The 17,970-nt window shown below is 50.8% G+C and overlaps 1 protein-coding gene across 1 annotated transcript; it reads left to right on the top strand.

The window, feature by feature from the left end:
• Window positions 1-864: 864 nt before the first annotated feature.
• On the top strand, window positions 865-15,156 carry DNAJC18 (DnaJ heat shock protein family (Hsp40) member C18). Its single transcript, XM_005532662.3, has 7 exons — window positions 865-967; window positions 1,089-1,234; window positions 2,636-2,821; window positions 5,514-5,626; window positions 7,352-7,461; window positions 9,090-9,262; window positions 12,712-15,156. Exons 1-7 carry the CDS (start codon window positions 930-932, stop codon window positions 12,834-12,836), a joined length of 891 nt encoding a protein of 296 aa, XP_005532719.1. The 5' UTR covers window positions 865-929; the 3' UTR covers window positions 12,837-15,156.
• Window positions 15,157-17,970: the final 2,814 nt, after the last annotated feature.

Raw genomic sequence — 17,970 nt, 5'->3', positions numbered from 1 at the left:
GTGAATCCACACATGGAGCACAGCAACTAGATTTTTAGTGAAAGCAAAGCTTTAACAAATCTCCCCAGACCTCTGAGATTCCGTAGGATCTCAGCACTGCTTTAGTTTTCCTTTTTTTGACCTCCTTCTTCCCACAGGCCCTTGAGGGTCCTAAAATGAGGGTGGGAGGCCCTGGCACAGGGTGCTCAGAGAAGCTCAGAGAATCCCTGGATCCCTGGCAGTGCCCAAGGCCAGGCTGGACAGGGCTTGGAGCAGCCTGGGATGGTGGGAGGTGTCCCTGGCAGGTGGAATGAGGGGAAAGCACCAAGAGCATTAGCAGTGATGAAGGCAACCGGGAAATGTCTTGTGGCGTGGGGCCAGAACAGGAACAGCCCTCGAGGGGCCCCAGCAGTGCCAGCACAGGGGACGGGCACTGCTGCAGAGCCCAGAGGAGGGAGCCGGGGCTGGGGAAGGGTCTGCAGGGACCACCCGAGGAGCGGCTGAGGGCACTGGGCTGGTTCAGCTGCAGCAGAGGAGCTGAGGGCAGAGCTCAGGGAAGGAGGGAGCGGCTGCAGGGGGAGGTTTGGGATGGAGAGCAGGGAAAGGTTCTTCCCCCAGAGGCTCCCCAGGGAATGGGCACGGCCCCGGGGCTGCCGGAGCTCCAGGAGCGTTTGGACAGGGATGCACAGGGGGATTGCTGGGGGGTCTGGGCAGGGCCAGGAGCTGGACGGGGTGATCCTGGCGGATCTTTTCCTGCTCGGGACACTCCACGATTCCATGACATTCCACAACTCCATGACCCCACGACCTCCCGCTCCCCTCAGAACCTCTCATGACGTCACCGCCCTTCTCCGTGACGTCACGGCTCCTCCAGCGCCGCTCCCAGCAGCCCCCGCGCACAAGATGGCGGCGCGGGGCGGCGGGCGCTGAGCGAGGGGCGAGGGGCCGACATGACCTACACGGCCGAGCAGCTGGACGGGGTGCGGCGGTGAGCGGCAACGGGGGGCCCGCGGGAGCGCGGGGGGCGGCGGGGAGGCGGGGGGTGGAGCCCCGGGAAGGGCGGGGAGCGGGCCCGGGGCGGCCCGGGCTAACCCCGTGTGCGCCCTCAGGATCAAGCGGTGCCGGGATTATTACGAGATCCTGGGGGTGAGCCGGGACGCCGGCGAGGAGGAGCTGAAGCGGGCGTACCGCAAGCTGGCCCTCAAGTTCCACCCCGACAAGAACCGAGCGCCCGGAGCCACCGAGGCCTTCAAAGGTGAGGGGGCCCGGGGGACACCGTGAGGGGCAGAGGCGCCCACGGAGCCGGCCGGGGTTCCGGACACAGCAGCGTCCTCACAGAGCCCTGCTGCGGCTCGGCAGGGTTTGCATTTCTGTCTGCAAAATACCCGTCTCCCTTAGAAACGATGGGAAGTGCATCCCAGGTCTCATTCCCAGGTACTCCTGAAGAGCTGGAGAGACAGGACACAGGGAATGGCCTCTACCCCGGCAGAGGGCAGGGACAGATTGGATATTAGGAAGAAATTGTTCCCTGTGAGGGTGGAGAGGCCCTGGAATAGGGTGCCCAGAGAAGCTGCCCTTGAATCCCTGGGAATGTCCAAGGACAACTTGGATGGGGCTTGGAGCAGCCTCGTCAAGTGGGAGCTGTCCCTGGTGATGGCAGGGGATTGGAATGAGGTGATGTTCATAGTTCCTTCCAACCCAAACCGTTCTGGGATTCTGTGGTACTGAAGAAGGTTCAGAACTTGGAACTGACACTGCCCATGCAGGAGGGTTGGGTGTTTGTCATCAATAACTGCTCCTTGTCATGAATAAAATTTTATTTTTTATCATTATGTATGGGAGTATGAAGTGGAATCCAGTGTGCTGTGTCTGGAGTTCTCAGTTATGCTGCAGTGTTACTGTCTAAACTCATACATATTTCCCCTTTCCATGCAGCCCAGCACGAGGAAAGCAAGTGATTCATTCACAGTCTGTTAAAACAAGGAGCTTCTGGAGGGCTGCTCTTTATTCATTTGTGTTTGGGTTGTATTTCTCTGTGAACTTGTTCTGTCAAAGATCAAAGAAGAAGATGAGCCAAACACTTCTGAGTGGTTGGATGTGAGGTGTGAAATAGATGTGCCACACAGCTTCAGGAGCATCTCTGCCAGCAGGAAAAACCTGGGATGGCCCTGTGCATTTTAATTAAATAACTATTAATAATAATTATAATATAATTTAATTAATAATAATAATAATAATTAATAATAATATTTAATTAAATAACTATTATTTTAATTAAATAACTTCCCTGCAGTTATTAACTTTGTATTAATTGTATGTGGGATATAGAGGTGCACTCAGACCAAACTTGCATTTGGCTTGAGCTGATAAAATGCTCTATTCTCACCCAGTTTCTTGGCTGAACTCTCATGTCAGTTTTAGAAATATTTCAAGTCTCTCTGTATACTTGGACACTTTTGTCTTTCCCCCAACATCAGTGACAGCAGGAAGTGGTTTCCATCACAGGTAATGCCACAGCTGTTACATGCCTTTTGTAAAAGTAGCTCAGTCTTTGGTCAAGCACAAATTCCCTGGGCTTCTTTGGGCTTTTTTTGCTGCTCCACTTAGAAGGGTGTGAGCTCTGGGAATATAACACTGGTTTTAATTCCCTCTCCAGCAATAGGCAATGCTTTTGCAGTTCTGAGCAACCCTGAGAAACGGCTCCGCTACGATGAACTCGGGAGTGACCACGAGCACGCCAGCGCTGGCCAGGCCAGGCACTACAGTTACTACACAGAATTCGAAGCAGATATCACACCAGAAGAAATATTCAATGTGTTTTTTGGTGGGCACTTCCCTACAGGTCAGTACCTGTCTGAGTGGTTTCAAAGGGCAGTGGACTGACCAACCCTGAGGGAACAGCTGGAGCTGGGCGAGGGCAGGCTCAGTTTTGGGAGAAGTTCCTTCCCCCAGAGGGTGCTGGCACTGCCCAGGCTCCCCAGGGAATGGGCACAGCCCCGAGGCTGCTGGAGCTCCAGGAGTGTTTGGACAGCGCTGTCAGGGATGCCCAGGGGGTATTTCTGGGGGATCTGGGCAGGGACAGGAGCTGGGTGATCCCTGGGAGTCCCTTCCAGCTCAGCAAACTCTGTGATTCTGTGGATCATGAGGAAGTTCAGCTTCCCTTGGGACTGCCCAGGGAGTTGGTGATACATCTGAGAAGAGCAGAAACCTTTTCACATTTGATTTCTGCCTTTCTTTCATTCCCTCCATCATCTGAAGCCAGTAATAGTATGGAAGGTAAAATAGGGTGTGAATGGGAATGGATCATCAAACGGATCATTTTGGTGATGGCTGGACTCAGTGACCTCAGAGGTCTTTTCCAGCATGAACAATTCCATGACTGGTTGTACTTGAGGCACCTGACAGCATTCCAGGCCAGGATGGCCCAGCTCCTGGAGCTGTCATCTCAGGGGAAGCAGGAGCTCCTGTGCCTCGCAGGAGCCTGTGCTGTAGTGAAATGACAGCCTGGGAGCTCAGCAAGTGCTGCCTGCCAGGAGAGGAGCCAGGATCCAGGGATGTGCAGGATCAGGGACACAGCAGTGGAGCTGCACCTGGAGTAGCTCTGTGCATGTCTCAGCCCAGCCTTGGCGCTTGGATTTGTAGGAAAAACAGATCCTGCAAGATCGGTGGATTAAAAGGAAATCTGAAAGGTGTGAGGACTTCAAGGGCCTTCCTGGCAGCATCTGAGGAATTGCTTTAGCACTCCTGGGAACTTTTCACCTCCAAGGTGTCACAAGAAGTGAGGTACACACCAGTTACTACAGCCTGAAGACACCCAGACTAGTCCTGCCTGAACCTTGCTGTGAGTGGTGAATCTTGCAGCTAAGGGAACCTCAGATCCCAGACTTGCACCAGTGGATATGCAAAGCCAACCCCAGCATGGTGTAATTCCAACTGGAGTATGCAAGCTTTCCATCTCTGCCTGTGCAAGGAATTGCACCTGGATGTGCCCTTTGTGGGGTATCACCCTCATGGCATGGGCCTGTGGGGAACAGGGATTCTTGGAGTTGAGGACAGGAAATTGAGGAGCTGTGGGAGGAGTTTGGCTACTGGGCAAGGCAGGTTTATCAGGGAGACTGGCATGAAGGAGAAAATGGGAATTTTTAGCAAAGCAGCAAAAAGAAAACAAAAATACAATTTTGTTGTAGCGGATGTTGGTAGTAAACAAGAGTTTCCTCACTGGGTTTTTGAGGGCAGGTTTATGGCTTTGCTTTAACTGAGCAGTTTTCCTCTATGGATATTCCATGGAAAAATAGTTAAATTTAAAATGTTAAATGTGATTAAACTCAAAGGAGACTCCACGTGGCAGAGTGTTGCAGTTGTAATGAAGAGAGGCTACAAGTTCTTCTCATAAAAAATAAATGCACATGGAACAAAAGAAACTGCTGTCAGGAATTCTTGGAGAAACTTAAAATTTGGGAAAACTTTTTTCTGGGCACCCCTATAAGAGCCATTCTTCTTTGCCCACACTGGCTGCTTCTTTTCACAGCTTGATAAAATCCTATCTGAGCAATGTTGAAGGGTAGAAATAAACTTTCTTTTTTTCCCCAAAAGAAACTCCTCCTTGGAGCCAGCCTGGCTTGGCTCACTGTTGGAGCTCTGACTGCACACATACCTAGAGCTTGGAAAATCTTTGAACAAGCAGTGGAACAGAGGTTTTGACACAACAGCAGAGGTCACCTTTGCCCAGGTTTCTTGCAGAATTCTTTGGGAAACTCAAAAAAAAAAAAAAGGACAGGATAAGAGTATAAAATAATGTGACATCTTTCCCAGGGCTTAAAAATAGTTTTGCATTTCTGTTGTGATGATAAGCCACAGACTTCAATTCTCTAACACAAAGACATTCTGAATTTCAAAAGAGGAAAGCACAGCTATTATTAAGATATTCATATGGTGATAAAATCAGATCCTGAGCTTCAAATTGAAGCAGCAAATGCAATTCTTCCTTCATTTTAGATTTTTTGAAAATAAATCAACTGCATTCTGTGTGCAGGAAAGAAAATCCTGAATTGTTCTTTTTTTACTCTTTTTAAAAACTCTTTCTTTATTATAAAATAATTAAGTGAAACTATTAATGGCTTGAAGGCAGAGGAATTGGAAATGAGGGTAGAAGACCGCATTCAGTAATTATGGGAGACCATAATTCACAGCCCGAGCCTGGTGAAGCAAATTCATTTTCCTGCCACAGCCTTGCAAGTGAGTGTGACAAGAACAGCATTAAAATATGAGATACAATCATAAAAATCAGAACATGTTTCTGCAGCTTGATTTAAATTAAGATGGATTGGAGCACACTACAATTTCTCTGGTAGGCTTTTTGGAATAACGTCGTGGTGGTGTTTAATTCTGAGGTGGTTTGTGCTTTTTACTCTGTGATCTCCCAGCTGTAATTCAGGCTGTGGAGTATAAACCTGGATGATTCAGTAGGAACTGAGGAGTGCAGGTGAGTACCAGCAGCTGGGTGAAACATGAGTCTGTCCTGGTTTCTTTTGCAGGGAATATCCACATGTTCTCCAATGTAGGCAGAGATGCTCACTATTACCCACGGAGGCACCGGGCCGAGAGGGCGTGGACACAGGAGCCAGAGGAGGAGGAGCACAGGCCACAGGTCAGGAGGAGAGATCTCCTCAGCTTAAATATTTTAACATCTCAGCAGGGCAAGGGATCCTCTTCCAAAGCCAGGCCAAAGCCTCCCATGCTTGAGTGCTCAGTGTTTATCCTCAAGGGCTGCAGCCACAGTGGGTGTTTTCTTTGTCATTGGATTGGCTTTTATTAATCACTGCTGTAAAAATCCTTTTATTTATAGCATCTCAGGCCCTCCAGTTTCTGTTACTGAGGGTTTTGCTGCTTCTTGCTTTTTGCAAGCTCCAGTGCTTGGTAATGCAACAGTAATTAGTCCAAATGGGAACTGGTGATGGATGTGGAAGCAGTGCCTTGTCCTCAAGGTGTATTTAATCCTTCAATTAATGAGCACCCAGGGGCTGCACAGGCCTTTTCCAGCTGGGGACAGGATGGGCTTAGGACACATTTCTGCCAGCTGAGGCACAAGGTGTCCTTTGTTGTCAGTGCACATACACACCTGCCACCTGCCTTAGCAAGATCTTCCTCTGGAGACAGTCTGTTAACCTCCAGGGATCATTCTCCGAGGAAGATGAGATTTTCCTTGTGAGTCTCAGGCTCAGAAAAAAAAAACTGGTACAGCTGATAGACAGCTAAGGTGGGGAAATGAATCCAGCCCCTCACTTCAGGAAAGTGAACCCCCCCCCCCCCCCCCCCCAAGGGGCTGGAGCATGGCCAGGGAAGGGAACAGAGCTGGGAGAGGTCTGGAGAATTCCTGAGGGAGCTGGAAAGGGGCTCAGCCTGGAGAAGTGGAGGCTCAGGGGACCCTTCTGGCTCTGCACAAGTCCCTGGCAGGAGGGGACAGCCGGGGGGGGTCGGGCTCTGCTGCCAGGGAACAGGGACAGGAGGAGAGGGAACGGCCTCAGGCTGGGCCAGGGGAGGCTCAGGGTGGACAGCAGCAGGAATTTCCCCATGGAAAGGGAGCTCAGGGATTGGAACTGCCCAGGGAGGTTTGGATCCCCATCCCTGGAGGTGTCCCAGGAAGGGCTGGAGGTGGCACTGACACAGCTGGGGCTCGATGGGCTGGGAGGAATTTTCCAGTTTCTGATCCTGAGATCTGTGAATCCCACCTACTACTGCCTCAGGAATCCTTGTTGCTGTCCCAGGGCAGAGGGCAAAGCCTACATAGCTGCATATGATATTTTCCTCTGCGTAAGAAAAGGCACTTTAGAAGTCAGTTTGGAAAGAAATGGAAGAGCAGAAGGAAAGATCAGTGTTTTCTCTTTGATAGTGTTTCCACTCTTTTGTTCTGTTAAATTAATCCAAACAAAAGCCCCAGTGCTTGCATCCTGTCTGAAGTTACACTTCATGGGAGCTCTTAACCCTTTACTGCTTGAGCAGAGGCTGAGATCTTTACAATGGAGAGCAAATTCAGAGGGTACAGGAAAGCCACAGGCACACGGGAATTGCAGGGTGTTCCTGTGGGCTGGATTGGACACTGACAGGTACAATAGTGCTGTGGGCACAGTGAAGGAAGGGGCAGAGTAAAAGATAATGGAAAGAAAATGGTGTTCAAGAGTGTTCTGATATTATTAATAAAGATTGTTTAGAAATTACAGTGTCATGCCTCTCAAAATCCCAAAGTACTTTCTCATTTTTCCTCAAAGTTTACATGTAACACGTTGTAGATCTGTGATTGATAGCCTGGCTTCTGTGAACAGATGCCTTTTACCATCTCTGTATTTTCTTGACTGCTAATCCTTGTACTTTTCAGAATTCATACTCTGCATTTATCCAGCTGATGCCAGTTTTCATCATCATAATAGTGTCAGTTATAACCCAGCTGATGGCCACCAACCCACCCTACAGCTTATTCTACAAATCGTAAGTCCTTTAAAACCACATTTTGCTGCTGTTGCTGCTTGCTGTATGGAGGCAGATGGAAGTTGGGTTTGATAGAAAAATGCACGTTAATGTTTTGCTCTTTATAGAAAATGTTACCAGTTTGTAAATGAGGAAATAGCAACAGCCTGCACTGGTGAGTTCTGAGCACTGTGAAGTTACCTGTGGGGAGCTTTAGTGCACAGGGTGCTGAACTGAGAGGGTCAGAAACCTTCCTCAACTGGTGTGGAATGGTTTTGTACAGTGATACAGGATGGGGAGTGTGGATGTAGATCAGCCTCTGATCTGACCAACCGCCAGAATCTGTGGACCAACCCCTGAGGTTCCTCTGGAAAGCAGCTAAAAAATGAAACCTGTGGTTTGCAGTATAAATCCAAATCTTTTCTGGAGCATGAATTCCACTGGAAGCTCAACAAATCATTAAAGCCTTGAAATGCCCTGATTGAACCTCTCTAGAGAAGAAGGGCCCTGGGGGCTGGTGGGCTCTGGGAGCAGAAGGACCCCACCAGAGCTGCTGTACTGGGCCAGAGGAAAACCCATGTGCTGCTCTCAGCTTCCTGGGCTAGAGGAGGGAAAGAGCTGAGCTGGGCTGGCCCTTACTGAGAGAGGAGTGGGATTGGCAGGTTTGGAACAACCAGCAGAGTGCTCCAAACTGTCCCCTTGTTCCCTTCTAGGAGGAAAACTGCTCAGGTCCAGCTTTCCCCTCCTCTCCTCTGTCACAGCAGCCCAACACCCTCATTGTTTTACCACACAATGTCAGTGTGAGGCCCTCAGAAAAGATCAGGAGGGTGGATGTTTTTAGGTTTGTTTTTTTTTCAAGAGAGTGTTTTTGCTATCTGCCAGTTCCATGTGAAACCTCCCACGCTGCCCCCACAGCAGCTGAGCTACTTTTCTTCACTACCTCCCCTTCTGCTGGTGATGGGAGATAGGCCTGAGCCTGGTTCAGTTAGGCTGTTCAGCTAAATCATAGCCTTAAAACAGCCTAAAAATTAAAAAAATTGGAAACACCTCTGAGACACAGGGAAGGAGAAGAGGAGTCCAGGAAAAAGGGATAAACAGGACTCCTGTGAGTAGAGTATAACCTTTGTGTTTTGGCTGCCTGCCTCTCTCTGTGGCCTCAAGCAGAGGCCTTGGATACCTTTGCTCAAACAAGGAAATTCACTCCAGGACTGCAGTTTAACCCAGTCACTGTGTCAGAGGGGCTGATTCTTCCTTGGGTATTTGCCAGCCTGTTCCATGCCTCACTCTGCTTACTGATGATTATAAAACCCTGAAGAAAAGTATAACTAGAATCTCCCCTAGATTCCATTAAAGAATCCAAAAAATGGGAAAATCCAGATCCAACTGCATTGTGCCCTAAGTTTTTATAAACTCTGGGATATTTTCCTATGGTTGCAGCAAGAGGGTGGATTCTGTTTGTACTGCAGTTTGCTGTCCCTGAAACTGTAATTTCCTGACTGGATGGTTGAGGGAGCCATAATCCTACAGAAATGAGCTGTAAAAACTGCTGTAAATATTTTCCTCTGGAAATGCTAATATGGAGAAATAACTCTTGATTTCTTAAGGTTTGAACTGCTGAAACATCTGATATCTCCCTGCTGCTCCCACAGGTCCATAGGCCACGTTGTCAGCAGAGAAACAGAGAACTTGCAGGTGCCTTATTATGTTGATAAAAACTTTGAAAAGAACTATCAAGGAGCAGAACTTCAAGAGCTTGAGAAAACAGTTGAGAAAGATTACATAGACTATATTCAGACCAGCTGCTGGAAGGAGAAACAGCAAAGTAAGTTATTTCTGTCCCAAGAGTGTTTCAGGGGCTGGGGGGTGGTTGTGCTTCACAAAGCTCTGCTGTTTTTAGCCTCAGTTTACAATCCTTGTAACATCTCAGTCTTGCACTGGTTTAAGGTGTCTCACATCTGCTCTTAACACTGAATTTGCTATTCTTGAGATCTGTCAAAATCCATTTTAGGTGATTCTGAGATGAGTGGAAAGTAGACTTCACCATTTCAGACACTTTTTCCGCTCAGGTTTTATGCTTGAATAACCCTTAGTGATGTTTTAAACATACAACCCACCACATTTATCTAGCCCTGACAGATTGCTAGGCTGGAAAAGATCTTGAAACATCACCTCTTCCATGTTTCCTTTGCTGGAGCAGAATCAGTTTTGCTTTGACTGGCTCCACAAGAAGTTTCTGTAACTTTTTCCTTATAATTTATCCAGGAGAGTCCAGAGCATGTCCAGGTGCTCTTGGCTCCCTTGCAGTGGGCTGTGTTCCTGGTGTCAGTTTTCAGGGCGTGCTTCCGTGGTTTGGGTGTTATTTGCATTTTCTATCTTTAGCTGAGTTGGAGATCATGTTTTTCACCATTTTCAAGTCTTTCAAAAACAAGAATTGAATGCAGAAAGGGAGAACACAGATGTGAGCGTTCAAAATCATTATTCTCACTCAGCCCAGAGTGGATCAGTGGCACAAATAAAAGGCATGTTAACCCTATATTTTATTGCTTGTTAATTGCTACTAATCTGGTTCATTGAAGAGACAGCAAATTCCTGCTGCTTGCAGAATGGTAAGAAATAAGAAATCAAATCACAAGGAATAACTTAAGCTGGGATGTTGTGACTGGTTTTATTCACTGATTTTATTCACATTAAGAACTCATCACCTTCAAATGAGTCAACAGCGAGTAGTGCTGTGTGTAAAGGAAGCTGGAACAAGTTGTGTCTGTGTGAATGTTCTGCTTTCACACACTGGTGGGGGTTTTAAATTGCTCTGTGCAGAGCAGTCAGCACACTGCTAAAAAGTGCCTCTGCACTTGTTTTCAGTTTCTTTACCAATTTATCTAAAGAAGACTCATTTAAACCTAAAGGAGAAGTAACAATAGTGTTGTGACTCCAGGCTCTTTACAGGTATTTGATGAGAAGGCTTGTTCTGGCTTATTTCACATGAAAGTTACCAATCCTGCTTCTAAAGAGAAATTAAAAGATGTAGGCTCTGAAGTTAAAAAGGGAAAGAACATATATGATAAGACCATAAAAGTCCTTAAGTTTTTGGTGTGTTTGATTTGTGAACTTTTGAGTATTTGTGGCTGGCAGGAGCAGCTTCCAGGGATAATGTGGATGTTCATACTCGTAAATGTAGGCTTGTTAAAGGGGAGATTTTATTTCTTACAGAAAAATTCCTTTGACCTTGTGCAACTGAAAGTTTTCACAGAGAGCTGGAGCAGAGGAGAGCCCAGCCCCAACAAGGGGACAGGGTTTGTGAGTCCGAGAGAGCCCAGGAGTCAGAGAGGGGAGATGATCCAGCCTGGAATGCCAAGTGCCTGCCAAGCTCCTCCAGAGCTTTGTACACTCAGGGGTTGTGTTAGTCAGCAGCTGCAAATACATTTACAACAGCCACAGTTAGCACAGCCTGAGACCACTGCTGTCATTAAAAACTCCCCATTTTCAGAGTGCTTCCCATCCAGGCCATAGCTGAGACTGGGCTGACCTTAGGACAGTCATGTTTGTAAAAATAAACTCTGAATACAGGATGGAGTGCTGGGGAAAAGTTCTGCAGATGCTGAGGCAGTTCTTAGTCAGCTGTTGCTGCACAGTGTTGGTCCTTTAATCCTTGCTGAAGTGTTGGATTTGGTGTGAGGAGTTTTTCATCAGTTGAATGTCTATTTATAGAACATTTGTTGTGTTTACTGAGGGCACGTTTCCCTTGAGCACCAGCAAAACAGACAGGGATGAGTAGTTCAGGAACAGTTTAGGTTTTAAAGTCCTTGATTTTAACACTTGAAAAGCGTTACCTGGTGTCCAATAGCCTTAAGGAAAAGCTTTAAAATAATGGATTGGTTGTACATTGTTCAGCCAGTTTTATAGTGCTGCACCAGACTCCTCAGCAGAGCAGTGTGTCCAAGTTGGGTGTGCTGTGGGTTTGGGTCTCCTGACATCTGTGGCACAGTTAAGTTCAAAAAGCACATCCCAGGTTTTACAGGAGATGGTTCAGCTGGGATGGCTCAGTTGTAAAGTGAGGCTGCAGAGAGCTCAGGGTCACAAAGAGGCAACTGAAAACCGAATCAGGATAACACAGGATCATGGATCATGGAATGGTTTGCGTTGGAAAGGGCCTTAAAGCTCATCCAGTTCCACCCCCTGCCATGGCAGGGACACCTTCCACTGTCCCAGGATGCTCCAAACCCCATCCAGCCTGGCCTTGGACACTTCCAGGGATCCAGGGGCAGCCTCAGCTGCTCTCAGCTGCTCTGGGCACCCTGTGCCAGGGCCTCAGCACCTCCCAGGGAGGAATTTGCTCTGTATATCCAATGTAAATATAGTTGGAATTCAGAACCTCCTTGAAGAAAAGGCTTCAAAGGAACTACTCTGCAAAGATTGAAACCCACAAGGAGCAAATGTGATGGAATGCTGTCAAAAGTGCAGGGAATAATTTTCCCCAATTGAATAAGTGTAAACTGAGATTCTCCACTGCACAACTCCAGGGACTCTGGGCTCAGGGACAATTACCTGAGCCTGGCTTTTGCTGGAGGCTTGACAAGGCTGTGCCCAGCACTGCTTGAGTGGCATTTTGGTTATAAACCTGTAAATGGGTTCTTGCTCTAAAATGAACTGTTCCTGCCTGTCAGTTTGTGAAGTTTTCAGTGAGTGGGAGGAGGGTTAAATAGCTTTAAATTTCAGTGGGACAGGGACAGAGGACGTAAGGCATGAAAGGATCTATTGAAGTTCTTTCCACTCTGAATAATTTTGTAAAATGAGGGGCTTGTAAGGTGTATAAAAGCTCTTTGAAAAATTGAGTGTCATCAGGTAGCCTGTGCTTATGGAGATGTTGACCTTTTCAGAAGTAAATTACTGCTGTTCTCCTCAGTGCATCTAATCCTGCAGCCAAATTACTCTGCAGGGAGAAACCTATATTAAGACTTCCTCAGCTAATCAGCAAAAGAAACTTCTCTGAATTACTAGGAGGAAATAATTTAAACAATGGGATTATTTCTGTTTTATGTGGCTTTTGAGAAGAAGGGGAACAAAATGCAATGTACATTTGAGATTGTTAATGAAAGGGCAGGGAGGCCTTTCAGACGAGTCCCTTGGGTAGCTGTTCACCTCCCTGGCTCAATACCCACCAAAATTAAAATTTACAAGTGCCACAAGGATAACAAAGCACTTAGAAACAGTTCTTTAAAGGAGCTCAGGGCTTCATCCTAATACATCTTTTTTTTTTTTTTCATCTTTCAGAGTCTGATTTGTCAAATTTGGCCAAGCTCTACAGAGATGAGCGGTTAAAACAGAAAGCAGAGTCCCTGAAACTTGAGCACTGTGAGAAGCTCTCCAGTCTGATTGGGATGCACAAAGGGGTTTGACCAGGATGCACACGTCCCATACTTTTATTTATTGCTGTTTTAACTTTTGTTTTTATTTTCCTTCGTGTGAAAAGGGAAGGAGTCTGTTGTAAAGAGTCTGGATATTGGAGTCCCTCTGCAGGCGGTGCAGAGAGGGGGCAGCAGGAGCTGCAGCGCTGCTGTTTGCTGTAATATATTCTGTACATTAGATTTGGTTCCAAGGACCAGTGGCACTTTGTAAATTCATTCCCCAGGACACGCTCTGCGTTTGAACCCCGTCTGCATGGGTGGTGTGTCTGCCATCCAGGCTGTGTGTGCTTCCCAGGAGAGCAGGCTCCTCTCGGCTTCCCGTGTTCCCTACGGACCTGCAGCTCCCTGCATCCCCGGACAGCGCCGTGCAGGCCACCTCCCCCTGTCCCTTCAGGCTGTGCCACAGAGCTGGGCTACTTCCAGTGCACGAGGATGCTGAGCCCCTGAGCACAGCTCTTCTGCTGTCCCAGGGATCATGTGCTGCTCCAAGGGAGGGCTGTGCCCATCCTGACACCAGCACGGGAGCCTGGGAATTGCACAGATTCCAGTGTCTGCCAGACTGTTGGGAAGGCAGAGCTGTGGTCATTCCCTCGTCTGTTTGCAGTGGCATATCTTAAAGCTGGCTATTCCATTTTGGTTTTGATCTGCTCTTCCAGGGCCCTGCTTTTTCCGGTACAGTTCTCATGTAGCATATTTTTACTCTGTTGAGCAGCTATGAATGTTTCACTGTAGACATGATATTGTAAAGAAAAAAGATCCATGTGGCAATGTCCTGGTTTTTCTTGATCCTCCTTTACACAGCTAGGCCTTGAAGGGTAGGGTGGTGCTGGGTTGTCCTCGTCAGCAGCAGACCAGTGTTAGACCAGTGTTGCTCCAGTTGAGCACCGTGAACTCCCTGAGGCAGTCTGGTGTGTGCCCTGCATGGAATGAGCTGCTCTTCCAGGGAATTCCTGCCCAATGGCTCACATACTGCTCCCCTCTGACCCTGGGAATGGGAGTGAGCCACACCTGAGCAAAGCTCTGCTGTTGCCACATGCCTGAAACTCGAGTCACACAGGATGCACAGGTGGCCTTGGCTGAAACCTGGGCAGCAAATGCTCAAAAGCTTGGGAAACACCAGAGTTAAACCTGCCTTTAAAGCTCAAGCTGTCTATGTGCTGGGCACTGGTGCAGTGGTGTAGGAGTCCCACTGGATGGAGCTGGGAGTGTTGGGATCACAGTGCATCCCCTCCATGTCCCTGTCCCATCCATACAGCCCTGGGAGGTTTGGCAGGAAAGAAAGCTGGAAAAAAAACCCTTTTTTGGGGTCTGCACAAGAGTGAGGGGTTGGTTTGAGGCCTGGTGCTTCTGCACACAAGCCTTAAACATCCCAGCTGGGAGCAGAACATTCCAGGCACAGCAACTGTGCTGTGGTGGGATGTCATAAAAGGGGAAAAAAACCAACATACTGACTCTCTAAATTGCATTTTTATGCCTCATTTGTAGGAAACCTTGTTGGAACATGGGGAAGTTGAGTAGGAATTTTTGGGGCCCAGTGAAAAGGGCATTTTGAGGAGGTTGGTGTGCTGGAGTTTAAGGGCAAGAATGGGTGATGATTCCAGGCTGGTGGCTGGCAGAGCAGGCAGCCTTAATTCTGGTATTTCCCACTTTTGAGCACACGACTGTGTACAAAAAGCGAAAATAATATTGCTTTTTATATATTAAATAGCTTGTAGAATATATTAGAAATCTATTAAAGTGGTTGGACTGTGTTGCAGGGTTGGGATTTTCCCTGTCATTCCTGTGTGACTGTAGAGGGACACGGGTAGGGAGACCAAATCCAGCGGCTTCCTGGACTCACAATGTCCTGCACGGAGCTTGAACTCCTCCATAGCGTTTTGCACTGAAATCAGATTGTATCTTTCATCCAAAGATCTCGAGTACTCGATGGAGACCTCCTGTGGGAAGCACAATCAGCTAGGAAATGCAGGAGGGAGGTGAAAACATCCCCAAAAGCAATAAGTGTTTTGTTCCTATCCAGGGTCAGGGTGCTGGTCCCGCTGTGTGCTGTGAGGGAGGGCGTGTGGCTTGGGAGCCATGCGGTGACAAACGGGACGAGTTGTGTTTGTTCGGTGCTCCACAGGGAAAAGGAGAATCCTCTCCGGAATTCCTGATGTGGAAATGCCTCGCTGTCCTCCAAAAGGTACTTGGGATTCTCCCTTGTGGGGCTCTGACGGAGGAGAGGGTGTTCAGGGTGCACCAAGCGCTTAAACATGAGTTTGTGTGTGTGTATATATAGTTATTTATTTTTAAATTAAAGACGTGACATCGCTGTGCCTGTCCGTGGTGGTCTGAGCCTGGCGCCGGGAGGGTTGCGGGAGATGGGTCTGGGAGGAGGAGGAGGCCGTCATTTGCCGCGGGGTGTGGGACATGGCCGAGGCCTTGGGATCGGGATCGGGGCTGGGATCGGGATCGGGGCTGGGATCAGGGATCGGGGCTGGGATCGGGATCGGGGCTGGGATCGGGATCGGGGCTGGGATCGGGATCGGGATCGGGGCTGGGATCGGGATCGGGATGGGGGCGGGGATCGGGACCGGGGCTGGGATCGGGATCGGGGCTGGGATCGGGAGCGGGAACGGGGCTGGGATCGGGATCGGGGCTGGGATCAGGGATCGGGATCGGGGCTGGGATCGGGGCTGGGATCTGAGCCGTCCCCTCCGTGTGAGGGGCGGGAGGGTCCGTGTGGGCGGGGCCTGTGTTCCCGCCTCCATAGTGGGGGCGGGGCCTGTGCAGGCCCCGCCCCGCGGCCTGCACGTGACGTGGGACCCATCGGGAACGGGACTGGGAACGGGACCGAGGGATGGGAACGGGACCGAGGGATGGGAACGGGACTGGGAACGGGACCGAGGGCTGGGAACGGGACCGAGGGCTGGGAACGGGACCGAGGGCTGGGAACGGGACTGGGAACGGGACCGAGGGATGGGAACGGGACCGAGGGATGGGAACGGGACTGGGAACGGGACCGAGGGATGGGAACGGGACCGAGGGATGGGAACGGGACTGGGAACGGGACCGAGGGATGGGAACGGGACCGAGGGCTGGGAACGGGACCGAGGGCTGGGAACGGGACTGGGAACGGGACCGAGGGCTGGGAACGGGACCGAGGGATGGGAACGGGACTGGGAACGGGACTGGGAACGGGACCGAGGGCTGGGAACGGGACCGAGGGATGGGAACGGGACCGAGGGATGGGAACGGGACCGAGGGATGGGAACGGGACTGGGAACGGGACCGAGGGATGGGAACGGGACCGAGGGATGGGAACGGGACTGGGAACGGGACCGAGGGATGGGAACGGGACCGAGGGATGGGAACGGGACTGGGAACGGGACCGAGGGCTGGGAACGGGACCGAGGGCTGGGAACGGGACCGAGGGCTGGGAACGGGACTGGGAACGGGACCGAGGGATGGGAACGGGACCGAGGGATGGGAACGGGACTGGGAACGGGACCGAGGGATGGGAACGGGACTGGGAACGGGACCGAGGGATGGGAACGGGACCGAGGGATGGGAACGGGACCGAGGGCTGGGAACGGGACCGAGGGATGGGAACGGGACCGAGGGATGGGAACGGGACCGAGGGATGGGAACGAGACCGAGGGATGGGAACGGGACTGGGAACGGGACCGAGGGATGGAAACGGGACCGAGGGATGGGAACGGGACTGGGAACGGGACCGAGGGATGGGAACGGGACTGGGAATGGGACACGGGACTGGGAACAGAGCAGGGAATGAGGCAAGGGGCTGCGAACGGAGTTTGGAATGGGACAGGTGCTGGGAATGGAGCGGGGAGAAGGACAAGGAACGGGGCAGGTGCAAGAGCAGGGGTTTGGGAACGGAGCAGGGGACGGGGAATGGGCTTGGAACAGGATAGGGATCTGGCAGTGGGGCCGGGAACGGGATAGGGGGCTGGCAATGGGGCTTGGAAGAGGACAGGGGGCTGGGAGCGGGGCTGGCCCCTGACACCCTCCTGCCCCGCCGTGTCCCAGCCCAGCCCCGCTCTCTGGCCCCTGGCTCGGGGGGCACAGCCCTGGCACAGGGGGGGCGGGTGGGTGCCTCTGTCCCAGCACCCTGGGGTGTCCCGGGGCCTGAGCTCGCAGGGGCTGCTGAGAACCCTCCTGAACCCCAGAGGCAGCTCTGAAAGCCCCTGCCAAGCTGGGCCGGTGTTTCCTGCTCCTCCGGAGTTGCAAAAAGTAGCTCCAGCGTGGGAGAGGCACATCCTGCTTTCGGCAGCTACCAGCAGCCTTTCTCCTCCTCCTCATCTTCCTCGCTGCCCGTGCCAGGTTTGCCGGCACTGAGGTGAGCACGCACCGAGCTGGCACAAAATCCAGGTTAATAAGCAAATGCAGTGGTGAGGCTGCAGGCAGTATCATGCTGGCTTAAACATAAATCAGTGTTTAATTAGCAAGTCTGGCTCAGCTGGGGTCTGTGCGTTGTTCTGTAACGTGTTTGTGCCCCACGGGCTGCTCCCACGCTCCTGCTCTGGCTGCTGGGGGATGCTGGTTGGCTTTCATCTGGCCCGAGGAGCTCTCTCCATGGCCTCCACACTGAGGGACAAACCCAGGAGCAGCAGGAGGAGGTGCAGGTGCTGCAGCATGGCCTGGCTTGGCAGGCTGGTGGCAGCCAGGGCAGTGCCAGCAATGCCCAGCCAGTTCTGCTGCCATCCCACAGCACCCCCAGACGGGTTGTTCATGGCATCCTTGGGATCACAGAGTCACAGACTGGCATGGGTTGGAAAGATCCCCAAAGACCACCCACCATGGGCAGGAACACCTTCCGCTACCCCAGGGTGCTCCAGCCTGGCCTTGGGCACTGCCAGGGATCCAGGGGCAGCCACAGCTGCTCTGGGCACCAGGGAACAATTCCTTCCTAACCCTGCCCTCTGTCAGTAGAAGCCATTCCCTGTGTCCTGTCCCTCCATCCCTTGTCCCCAGTCCCTCTCCAGCTCTCCTGGAGCCCCTTTAGGCCCTGGCAGGGGCTCTGAGCTCTCCCTGGATCCTTCTCTAGCCCAGGTGAGCACCCCCAGCTCTCCCAGCCTCTCCCCTGCCTCACTCGTGCTCAGCACAGTCCTTGCTGCTGCTGCTC

This window comes from Pseudopodoces humilis, chromosome 17 (assembly GCF_049639895.1).
Source record: "Pseudopodoces humilis isolate 2021_Gansu_Grassland_sample_001 chromosome 17, ASM4963989v1, whole genome shotgun sequence".
Classification (NCBI taxonomy): domain Eukaryota; kingdom Metazoa; phylum Chordata; class Aves; order Passeriformes; family Paridae; genus Pseudopodoces; species Pseudopodoces humilis.
This window is presented reverse-complemented; position numbering and strand designations above follow the sequence as displayed.